We start from the raw sequence: 12,587 nt of genomic DNA on the forward strand, positions 1-12,587 counted from the left end.
AATTAATGAAGCTTTTTAAGTTATTTGTTGGTTTCATCCGTTATTCTTGATTTAAGGATAGTGTCCACTCTGGGTCATGAGTTTCTGCCATGGGTCTTCATGCAACTGGACAGGCTGATTTTGGACCTGCAGATCTTTGGACAAGTGCTGCAAGACATGCTGTAGTGGAATTCCGGGACATAGGATTTGCTTCTTGCTCTCTTTTTGTCTGCTGCTGTCTACCTCAACAATAAAATATTTGGAATGAAGGCACATATGGTTTCATGGACAAGTAGTTACCACTTTGGTAGCAAGCTGCTCTCCAGTTAATAACCTCAATGCTGCCTTGATGAAGGAGCAGTGCTCTAAAAGCTTGTGATTTCAAATTAACCAGTTGGACTGATGTCGTGAGATTTCTGACTTTGGCCAAATTTTTGAGGAATGTTTGTGAAGATTTTACTTTGTCTTGCCCTGGATCATTGGCTCAGCAACTCACTAGATCAATTTTCTAAACAATTCAGCAAGAATTTTCTGCCTCAAGGAACAAAAAATATTTTCTTAGAGCTCTCTGTGAGTCTCTGATTTGGTGCTTTATGTAATTCTGGAGTAAAACCTGTTTATTCATTTCTAATCTCTGAACAATGTATTTTAGTTATATGCACAATACGTCATGTCAAAAAGACATGAAATTCTTGAATTGTCACATTTTATTCTCTGCTGTAAAACAATTTTAGCAAGTGCTGCACTTTTACTTGTTACTGAATAGCATGTAATATTGTAATAACATGCTGTACCCAATTCAAGGCTATCTAACAATATCAAGTTATGCTAGTTTATTACCCTAGCAAACACAAGGTGACTCAATGTTTTCATGGATTATGTTGGATTTGTTTTTGACCTTGCTCGCCTAATTCAGAAGGCATTAAAGGTCAACCACATATTGTGACAGATAACATCAACGAAGCAGTAGGTTCCTCAGTTCTTTCTCTGTTCTGGGTCCATAATTCAAAATTTTTTAACACATTTTACAATTTGATTTATGGTAGAATTTGATCTTAAAATTATTTGGCTGTATCCAAGTGTTCTATACTATATCCTCTTTGTTACCATGGCCGTATTGTGGTTATTCAACTTGTACAAGTGTGACATTTGCTTGATTGACCAAGTTAGAGGATTGGTTCAAAGGAGTCTTGAAGATGGGCTTTTCACTGCTCAGTGACCCCTGCAATCTGCTGTCACAAATTACAAGTCAACTTGCAGTACTTAGTGATCTATGCCTGGGATTCAGTGGAAAAGAAGGAAGAGAGAGAGCTTCTACATTGTCTAAAAGCACCAAGCTTCCTCAAATAGTTGAAAGGCCAGGTCCTGATGTGGCTTCATCTATTGTCAGTTCATCAGTCTCCTACTCTTCACACTGTGCTCCTTGTGGGCCATTGGACTCTGCTGTGCATAATTCTTTTGATATTGGAACATTTTGCATTCCTTGAACCATGTTCTGCACTGGTCTGTAACATTTGTTGCTGTTCAAGCTTGTTAACAGCCCTGACTGGGGAGGAGAGACTAGGTCTTCCATCAGCAATCCTGGCCAGTCTGTGTGAATCCTTGCCTTGTGCAGATACCATGGGCTGTTACATAATAAACTCATCATGGATACTGCCTGGATCATGGCATTTGCACATTTGTTACGGCCAGATGCCATGAATGGAAAGATAGTCCTTCTTGATCGTGTAGACCATGCGCTTGATGTCAGAAGCCCTGACGTCCACTAGGATTCTGGTCTTTTGGGAATTGTGCCTTATGGTGAATATTCCATGACTAATCCAACTGATGCCTTACTTTCGAAGGACAAATATTAGAAATACTATGCGTGTTATGGGGAATGGACCCAGGAACGCATGGCATGTTCAACAGTGAGGCCATGGGAAAAATCATGGCGATCTGGCTCAACGATGTCTCCTTGCTCTTTTCCCAAAGGTGGTTTCAGTTCTGATTCAGCAATCTCGCTCAGCAGCAGCAGAAAGCCATTTAGGGCTCATCAGCGGCCATTTTACACCACGTTTCCAGCGTAATTGATTGTAATGGCTGAAACCTCACTCCCCTGTTGGGTCTCTAGCTAACCAAGTAGCAGAGGCACATACACAGCAGCAGGTCAGAGAACTGAGACAAATAATTTGAATTTACGCACAAAAGGATACAAATTGACAAACCTGAGGTGGTCTTCATCAGATGTATGCTTGCAATTTCCTCCAGTTTCCTAGGGACTGCAGGAAGGATGACACTTGCTGGTGAGCAAGTGGTTGCTGTTTCCTCCAGCCACTCTAATCCTTTTTTGTCCACCTATCTTCCGTCCAAGGCACATCAGCAATATCCACAGTGCAAGTACAGTGAAGGCTGCCTACTGATCTTGCAATTACATTCACTCAATTTCCCCCCCATACCTTCACAAGCTGCTCAACATTCAAAATTGGAGCCTGGGAGATAGCCTGTTAACAGGGAGCATGCCCCAGGATTTTCTTTTGCAAATAAGTTTGATACCCAGGTATATTTGTGACAAATTTAAAATTTTTCATGTTGAAGAGATTCAGCCTTAGGTCTTTGTTTAGTTTATTATTCACTGATTTTGTAGTTGTGTCTTTGAGCAATTTGGTGATAGAGAAATTCAATGATGTGGTAGCTGTCATTGCCAGAGGTGGGAGCAGCCTGCAGCAAACCTGCAGTTCTCCTCACGTTGTGATTGTCTGGGTATTGAAACACTGCTTCTGAATTAATGAGTAGCCTTCACAAATATCAGTCTTAGTTACAGTTTGAAAACTGCAGTATATCAAAGAAGGAACACTGTACACATGAGCACCACTCAAAGTTTCACTTCTAGTGGGATAAAAGTCAGCTTCCACAATTAATCATAATTCAAAATATTGAATCTGATAAAATGTGATTTCATTTTGCTTTTGCTTCTTTTCCCTGTGATTACCTTTGCTGACCTATTTGTGGCAATGTGCATGTTTTGTCAATTATGTGTATTCATTATGTCCTATGCAGATCTGATGCCCTGCTTTTCTCTGTTGCAGATAATCGTGGGAGAGATAGCTTCGGTTCATTGGAACCGTTTGTACTCAAACTCCTTTGTTAGAAATTCCTACTTAGCCACTCTTTACAAAGCCATAGGTACATTTTTGTTTGGGGCTGCAGCAAATCAGTCCCTGACCGACATTGCCAAGTATTCCATTGGTCGACTTCGGCCTCACTTTCTTGATGTTTGCAAACCCGACTGGGCGAAAATCAACTGTGATTTGGGATACATAGATGAATTCACATGTCTGGGTGACCCAAAGATGTCCATAGAAGCACGGTAAGTAAGACGTTAGCTGGATATGAATTGTACAGCTGTACAACCAATGGGCAGTACCTTTAATCTGCTGCTCATTATGTTACAAACTTCTTACATTATAGAGAATAATATTTTAAACTATCAAATGTGCAAGGCATGCAACTGAATATTATAAAGCAAAATTTGACATTATGGAGACATTAGAAATAAAACAGGAAGTACTGGAAAGCCTAGCAAGTCTGGTAGCAACCATGTAGAGAGTAAAAGTAACATTTTCACATTCACATGACTTTTCTGGGAATATTGAGATTTTGGAGATATTGGGGATTTGGAGATAATAGGATGGATGACCAAAGACATGGTCACACTTCTGCAGAGAGTCTTAACTAGTGAAACAGAGATTGTTGGATAGGTTTCAGAAAGGAATTCTGGAGTAGGATGGATGTTAGCAGCTCAAGGTATGCACATTGGAGCCATTAAATGTGGGTATTCAAGGGGCCAGAATTAGAGGAGGGCAGATGTTTGAAGGATTGAACAGAGATGTAGAACAGGCGAGGCTATAGATAGATGTAAAAGAAAGATGTGACTTTGAAGCTAAGGCACAGCTTGACTAAGAGGTCATCAGGGAGAAAGATGATGAGTGAACAGGACTTGATGTGAGCTAAGGCTACCATACAAATAAGTATTGTGGTACTTAAATTTTAGTGCCAGTGAAAATCCAGGGATATTGGCCAAATGACTCATCAACTGGCAGATCCTACCAAACAGCATGTCCCTTTGGCTGTTTGTAATAGAGTGCTAGCCATATTCAATGCCTGCAAAACTCAGGACATAATGTCGACAGTTAGGTATGATTTCATGGTCAGGTAGTGCTTGCAGAACAATCCCAAGTGCGTTGAAAATTACACTAAGGACTAATTTAGATTATCACTTGACTGTGCAACTGCATTGTGGGAACCCAATTTGAATATCATAACAAGTTCTGGCACTCCAATTACTGATACTCCATGCATCCTATGTGTTGAGTTAGTTTGCTCAGCAATTTAGATTTTACATCTCACTCCTGTTATGGACCAGGCCGGACCCCTCAAAGCATTTCAAGAAAAAAGCCCAGACCCTAAGTTTGCTAGTTGTTTTAAGCAGTTGTATAGTAGATATTCCAGCTGGCCCAACCACTTAGTTTTAAGCAAAATAGAATTTATTTGCAAGATAACTGAATGAAACACAAAGAAAAGAGAACAGAATGTAGAGTAACTTAACCTGTCCAAAAACCCAACAGATCATCCCAATTTAATGATGCTGTTCCAAATACTTGCAACAATCCCCATAAACACTCCTTGGCAAAAAAGGTAAAATCAAACATAGGGTCTTACTGGAGAGATGTCAGAGAGAGGGAGGATCAACATGGACCTGCTACTTTGGGTGCAGCAGCTTCTCAACTGACTGCTTGCTAAAACCAAACCAAACCAGAGTAAAGCTGAGCTGGGAGAACTGGACACTCCCCTTTCAATGTACCAGTGTTTTTTTTAAACTTGAAAACCTTTTACCTGACTCAGTATCTATTAGCTATAATCAAACTGGCCCTAAATCCCTTCAAACCTAGACACCCTGAAACATGTGTCTTTACAACTGCTCTGAAAAAGGAACCAAGGACGACATGATCTGGTTAAAGGAGCAGCATCACACTCCTCTGATCCTCTCCTGCCTATTGTAGGGATAGGTGGACAGCTAGTATGAACACAATGTTTTGCAGGTGACGGTGTTCCAATTTGGAAAGTATAACACTCTTTGAAGAGACTTGTTTGGAACTCAGCCTGTTGGATCACTTAGAAAATTATATTGTCCCGTTTCCTAATAAGGCTTTTCATGTGTATCAGGATCCTGAGACTCAGTGCTATGCTAATAATTTCATGGAATTCTAATATCCTGAACTTGAGATCCAATTAATCAATTACTCCATATTTATCGTAAATTGAAGTTTAAAATACCACACCATAATAGTTTCCAAGTGTTTAATGAACGTTTGATCCAATTTCATAAAGTTGTTTTCAGCTCTGAGGTTTTGCTTGCAGATAGAGTGCATACGCCCAGTTAGAGAGCCCAATAAGACCAGAAGGATTGATCTCTATGGATAGAAGGGCTTGTTAGTCGCTTTGTCCAACCTCTCAATATGTGCGCCTTGTAGGAAAAACTCAGCATTGAGAATGCATCATTAAAGTCAGAAAAGAATAATACCATGTGGTGCCTGTAGGCTATTGATAGTTGCTGATCAGCTACTGCAACATGAGCTCAGAATTTGGTGTAATTCCTGGAGGTGCTCTGGATGGAAGGTATCTCTAAGCCAACATCTTCCTACCCTGGTGAGTCGGCTGCAGGCAGCAAAGACTTGGCCCAGCTTCAGGCCTCATGATGTTTTACTTTGTGCTTTTACTGCAGGGACCAGGGGTTTGATGCACTCCAGAAAGCAGAATGGAATTATAGAATTTGATGAATAGCTCAACATGAGAAATGAGTATAACTGGAAGAGCAGTAAATAAATCGCTTGACATTTTACAAGTTAACACCTGTTTCAGATGATTGTAAAGTGAGATAGATTTCAGTTTGATGAGATTGGGGTTTGCAATGTAAAAATTCTCACTCTTGCAGCAAGTAACATCTGTTTGGATGTTTGTTATCCATGATTCTGATTTTTAACTCATGGGAAAAAGGCTTGTTGGGCTAAACTCCACAGTTTTCAATGAGGCATATGCAAGCATAGAATTGATATTAATCCCGCTCTATGGGAAAAGAGCATAAAACTCATTTTATACTAGCAAGGAAAAGCACATAATGGTAAAAACACTTTGCATCATATTACATGGAAGAGTCTTACTTGAATAGTACTTGGAGATGCTAGTAATAGGCAAATTATAGGCATGACATTTTATATTACGCATTCTGCATTCTTCAAAAAAGGAAACAAGGCCAAAAAATGAGGTGTACGTTTCAACGTGATGCAAAATAGGATAGTGTTTAACAGATGGCTACTCCATTCCCAGCAAAACAGACATTGACCCACATTCACATTCACTAAAACACATAGTTCTCTGAAAAAAACTGCCAGTGAATGTTCACTATTGCTATGATTGTTGGCCATAGATTTGTGTCTGAAATGCTTCATTCTAATTAAAACAGATGAATTGGATATTTATAGATCTCAAATAGTCTTTTTGAAAGCCAGTGTTAACTGTGGCAAACAATTGCTTGTGCATTTTTGTTGCATAAACAACTGAGTTGAAACATTTACGATGAGGGTGAAACCTATTCAGTTGCATTTAAAATATGCAAAATTAATTATTTATTCACTTAAGGTAATGATTCTCCATGAGAAATAGAAATCTAGGTATTTTGTTTTCAACAGATGACTTGATGTAAAAATTATAGACATTATATTACCTGATTTATTGGCACTTGTCTTTGAAAATAAATAGCAGATGACTAAGAATACCTTAATCCCTTAGCTGGTTTCTATCCTCATTGCAATGCACAAGACAGACTGCTACAGCCAGTTACTAAACAGTCTTTGGCTTTGGCTTTATATAGTTTGGCCAGAAAGCCATGAACCTATTCAGTGAAGACTTGCCAACTCATCTTGTGACCTTTGATGAGTTGAAGTAAGCTGCATGCTTTTCTCGTGAAGTCAAACACGCATAGAATTACAAACTTATACACTTTTGCCAAATAGCAGAATAAAAGTTCAGAAAGTAATGGTAATGACAGAAGTTCCTGAGGCAAGTATAATTCATTGCATGAGATGATTGGACGAACTCCTTCAATAAATCTGTCAAACAGCAAAGGCTTTGGAAAACACAGAAATGGAAAAGAAATTTGCAGAAGGTTTGTATTTAAACAACAATTACTATAATGGGGATCAAATTGCCAAGTTTTAAAGAAGCACTTTTTGTTCTGCAATTGTACTGGGTCAGAATCCTGGAATTCCCTCCCTAATAGCATTGTGAGTGTTTTTACAACACAAGGGCTATAGCAGGTCAAGAAGACTGATCACCATCACATTCTCAAGGGCAACTAGAGACTGGCAATAAAGTTCTGACCCAGCCAGGGATGTCCACATCCTATGAATGAATTAAAACAATATTTCCGCTTCTTCTGGGCTTTAAATTTGATTGTTTAAAGCTCCTGGTTCATCCGCAGGTGGACTGGAAATCAATGGAACTGGAAAATGGGAAAATTGGCTGAAAAGTTACATTTTAATCAATGTTTTGTTCTATAACTTAAGAAAATAGAAAAGATGGGTTAGTAAATTTGCGGGTGACCATAAGGTTGGTGGAATTGTGGCTAGTGCTGAAGGATGTTGCAGGTTACAAAGGGACAAAGCTAAGCTGCAGAGCTGCGCTTTGAGGTGGCAAATGGAGTTTAACGCAGAAAAAGCATAACGTAATTCACTTTGGAAGGAGCAACAGGAATACAGAATACTGGGCAAATGGTATGATTCTTCATAGTACAGATGAGCAGAGAGATCTCCGTGTCCATGTACATAGATCCCTGAAAGTTGCCACCCGGTTTGATAGGGTTTTTAAGAAGGCATATGGTGTGTTAACTTTTATTGGTAGAGGGATTGAGTTTCGGAGCCACAAAGTCATGTTGCAGCTGGACAAACCTCTGGTGTGGCTGCACTTGGAGTATTGTGTACAACTCTGGTCACTACATGATAGGAAGGATGTGGAAGCTTTGAAAAGGGTTCAGAGGAGATTTACTCGGATGTTGCCTGGTATGGAGGCAAGTTCTTATGAGGAAAGGCTGTGGGACTTGAGGATGTTTTTGTTAGAGAGAAGAACAGAGGTGACTTAATCGAGACGTATAAGATAATCAGAGGGTTAGATAGGGTGGACAGTGACAGCCTTTTTCCTCTGATAATGATGGCTAACATGAGGGGTCATAGCGTAGGGGTGTGGAACATACTGTTTGCAACAATAGTAGACCCGCCAACTTTAAGGACGTTGGATAGACATATGGATGAAAATGGAATTTTGTGGGTAAGATAGGCTTCAGATTGGTTTCACAGATCGGTGCAACATTGAGGGCCAAAGGGCCTGTACTGCGCTGGAATGTTCTATGTTCTAAAACATGACTTGATTTGTTGATCTTATTTTCTTTCCTTTCTCCCATTTATCTTTGCCAGTTCTTTGTGTAATGGGCCACTGGGCGATGAATTGGAAACACTGTGTGTTTTTCCTTATTCCTTTTCCTTTTGAAAAAGTGGCTGAATGAATCCTGCCCAGAAACCCACTCAGCTTTTCACTCTTCAGGTGTCATCTAAGGTTTTGCCTCCTTTCTGAAAATCGAAGAACTACGGATGCTGTAAATCAGAAACAAAAACAGAAATTGCTGGAAAAGCTCAGAAGGTCTGGCAGCATCAGTGAAGAGAAATCAGAGTTAATGTTTCAGGTTGAGTGACACTTCCTCAGACCTCCCTCAGAGTTAACTCTGATTTCTTTGTTTTTGTTTGCCCTCTTTCTGCTGGCCTGAGTTTGCAGGTGAGCAGGCAGTCTTGTTGGAGCTGAATGGTAGTCACTAAAATAGTTAAATATGAATGTGTGGACAAGGAGGAGTAGGAGAATCGATGTTTCAGGCATAAGCCCTTCATCACTTTCTCCTAGTTCTCTTGACTCTGATCTCCAGCATCTGCAGTGCTGACTTTCTCCAAGGAGGAGTAGCTCATTTAATCCCTTGAGTGTGCTCCAACTTTGCTGATAGGCACAGAGGAATTAGGAGTGGGAGTAGGCAATTTAGCCCTTTGAGCTTGCCCCACCATTTAACGTGATCATGGCTGATCTTCTCCTGGTCTCAGCTCCACTTTCCTGCCTGCTCCCCATAGCCCTTCATCCTACTTTTCATCAGAATGTGCCTGTTTCTGTCTTGAATAAGTTGATTGGTTCTGCCTCCACTGCACTCTTGTACGGTGAGCTCCCCAGATTCTCAATGTCCTGATCTGGTGTCTCCCCCTGACCACCTTCTATTGGGGAACTCAGAAGTGTGATGTTAGTTTAACAATGTTTAAAGTTCTACAGTAAATGCCACTGACATTTCCTACTGGACTCTGATCCATCATAGGTCCCACTGTTCCAGCAGAGACAATTACTCGACAATTTTGTCTGAAGTTCTTTTTTAATTCACTCATGAAATGTGTGCACGATTGGCTGGAGTAACATTCATTGTCCATTCCGAAATGTATCAGCCATTGAAATATATCCAGTGTGCCTCAGTGTAGTTGATGTTTACACAAGCGGCATGGAACTCATTTCTGGAAAAATGGCATTTGATAATGATTGTATTGGATTAGCTGAACAAATGGAGGTTTTTAGAGTTATTGACTTGGGACAATATAAATCAATCACTGAAGATAAAAACGGTATTAAAGAAATTTGTCCAATTCCTGTGATAAACAATGTAATTATTTCTTGAAAAATACAATCCTGTCAGCATTAATCTATTTTTGTTCCAACTAAATGTTTTGAAATTTTTATTATGTTTGTTTTCCACATTATTAGATGCATATCATAACATTAGCTGATTTTACTTGTAAGGTCCAGTTTTGTTCCTGGCAGTGGCACTTCAGTGAGGATGGTACTAACATCGTATTTTTCACTCCACTAGGCTCTCCTTTTTCTCTGGCCATTCATCCTTCTCCATGTACTGCATGGTATTCCTCGTAGTAAGTATCTTTGCATTTTTATTGACATGGATATTCATTTACATTGTTCTTCAACCCATGAGAGATTTGAATAATGTTTGACTTGCAGATTGATTTGGTTCCATGCAGTTGAATGTAGAGGAGGGCTCTGTTTGCAATTGGAATAAAACTGAAGAGTGGAAAAAGAGAGGAAGCCTAAACCACAAAATGTGACTGAAATCGTCATGTTAAATAGAAACTGTCCGATTAATTGAGCCAGCAGTCTGCTGCACTGGGCATCTGTTCAGGATCATTTTACATTTGTAAAGTCAAGCTTTGAACAAGGCACTGTCTATACAAAAAACCAAGATGTGAAGGAGCTGGTGTTGGGCTGGGGTGGACAGAGTTAAAAACACCAGGTTATAGTCCAACAGGTTTATCTGGAAGCACTAGCTTTCGGAGCGTTACTCCTTTTTTCAGGTAGCTGTGGAATGGTATCATAAGACACTGAATTTATAGCAAAAGATTACAGTGTTCTGCAACTGAAATGATATATTGAATAAACCTAGATTGCTGTGAAGTCTTCCATCTTTTAGAATGGGTTGCAGGTTTCGGTTTATTAATATGTAAATCCCAGAACTTCTTTTAAGCCACATTCTCAAGATAACTTAAGCTTTTATAAAAAAAAAGACATCTTAGCTCAGACAGTGCATTAAAGGTATGAGGTTAGAGTCTGTCTGTATCCCAATCTTGAATCAGACTGGTTCTGTTTCCAAAGTAGGAATTTATAACATATTACATGGATTGATAACGAGAGTCCAGAGATAGTATATCCATGTTAGGATGATAGGAAAGGCTGGAACGTATAGGGAATGCTGGATGACTAGAGAAATTGATGTTTTGGTTAAGAGAAAGATGGAAGCATATGTCAGGTATAGTCAAGAGAGATCAAATGAATCCTTAGAGTATAAAGGCAGTAAAAGTATACTTAAGAGGAAAAGCAGGAGGGTAACAAGGGGACATGAGATAGCTTTGGCAAATAAGGTTAAGGAGAATCCAAAGGGATTCTATAAATACATTAAGGGCAGAAAGGTAACTAGGGAGAGAACATAGGAAACTGTACCTCCTTTGTTCACATCCAAATCATTTATATACATGACGAAAAGCAGTGGACCCAGCACCAATCCTTGTGGCACTCCTTGTTAGCCCCTCAAAGATCAGCAAAGCAGCCTACGTGTGGAACTGCAGGAGATGGGGGAGATACTAAACGAGTATTCTGCATCAGTGTTTACTGTGGAGAAGGACATAGAAGATATAGAATGTGGGGAAATAGATGGTGAAATCTGGAAAAATGTCTGTATGGCAGAGGATGAGGTGCTGGATATCTTAAAATGCATAAGAGTGGATAAATCCCCAGGACCTGATCAGGTGTACTGTAGAACTCTGTGGGAAGCTAGGGAAGTGATTGCTGGATCCATTGCTGAGATATTTATATAATTGATAGTCACGGGTGAGGCGCTGGAAGACTGGAGGTTGGCTAATGTGGTGCCACTATTTAAGAAAGATGGTAAGGAAAAGCCAGGGAAGTATAGACCGGTGAGCCAGACATCGGTGGTGGGCATGATGCTGAAGGACAGGACTTACATGTATTTGGAAAGGCAAAGACTGATTAGGGATAGTCAGCATGCCTTTGTGCAAGGGAAATTATGTCTCGCACACTTGATTAAGTTTTTTGAAAACGTAACAAAGTGGATTGATGAGGGCAGAGCGGTGGACATGATCTATATGGGCTTCAGTAAGCTATTCAATAAGATTCCTCATGGAAGACTGGTTAGCAAGGTTAGATGTCATGGAATACAGGAAGAACTCGCCATTTGGCGATACAGCTGGCTTGAAGGTAGAAGACAGAGGGTGGTGGTGGAGGGTTGCTTTTCATACTGGAGGCCTGTGACCAGTGGTGTGCCACCAGGATCAGTGCTGGGTACACAGCTTTTCATCATTTATATAAACGATTTGGAAGTGAACATAGGCGGTATAGTTAGTAAGTTTGCAGATGACATCAAAATTAGAGGTGTAGTAGACAGCGAAGAAGATTACCTCAGAATACAATGGGATCTTGATCAGATGGGCCAATGGGCTGAGGAGTGGCAGATGGAGTTTAATTTAGATAAATGAGAGGTTCTGCATTTTGGAAAAGCAAATCAGAGCAGGACTTATACACTTAATTTTAATGTCCTGGAGTGTGTTGCTGAACCGAGACTTTGGAGTGCAGGTTCATATTTCCTTGAAAATGGAGTCGCAGGTAGATGGGATAGTGAAGAAGGCATTTGGTATGCTTTCCTTTATTGGTCAGAGAGTATAGGAGTTGGGAGTTGTGGCTGTACAGGACTTTGGTTAGGCCACTTTTGGAATATTGTATGCAATTCTGGTCTCCTTCTTATCGGAAGGATGTTGTGAAAATTGAAAGGGTTCAGAAAAGATTTACAGGGATGTTACCAGGGTTGGAGGAATTGTTCTATAGGGAGTGGCTGAATAGGCTGAGGCTGTTTTCCCTGGAGCATCAGAGGCTGAGGGGTGACCTTATAGAGGTTTAAAAAATTATGAGGGGCA

The 12,587-nt window shown here is 40.1% G+C and overlaps 1 protein-coding gene across 7 annotated transcripts in view; it reads left to right on the forward strand.

Annotated features, from left to right (window-relative positions):
* The window catches only part of plpp1a (phospholipid phosphatase 1a), a 91,858-nt gene that overhangs the window by 49,173 nt on the left and 30,098 nt on the right, over window positions 1-12,587 (forward strand). For all 7 annotated transcript variants that reach the window (XM_072571582.1, XM_072571601.1, XM_072571607.1 and 4 more), the window contains 2 exons: window positions 3,048-3,328; window positions 9,962-10,019. In XM_072571582.1, coding sequence (XP_072427683.1) covers window positions 3,048-3,328; window positions 9,962-10,019 — 339 coding nt within the window. The remainder of the gene's footprint in view (window positions 1-3,047; window positions 3,329-9,961; window positions 10,020-12,587) is intronic.

Source organism: Chiloscyllium punctatum, chromosome 1 (assembly GCF_047496795.1).
Source record: "Chiloscyllium punctatum isolate Juve2018m chromosome 1, sChiPun1.3, whole genome shotgun sequence".
Classification (NCBI taxonomy): Eukaryota; Metazoa; Chordata; class Chondrichthyes; order Orectolobiformes; family Hemiscylliidae; genus Chiloscyllium; species Chiloscyllium punctatum.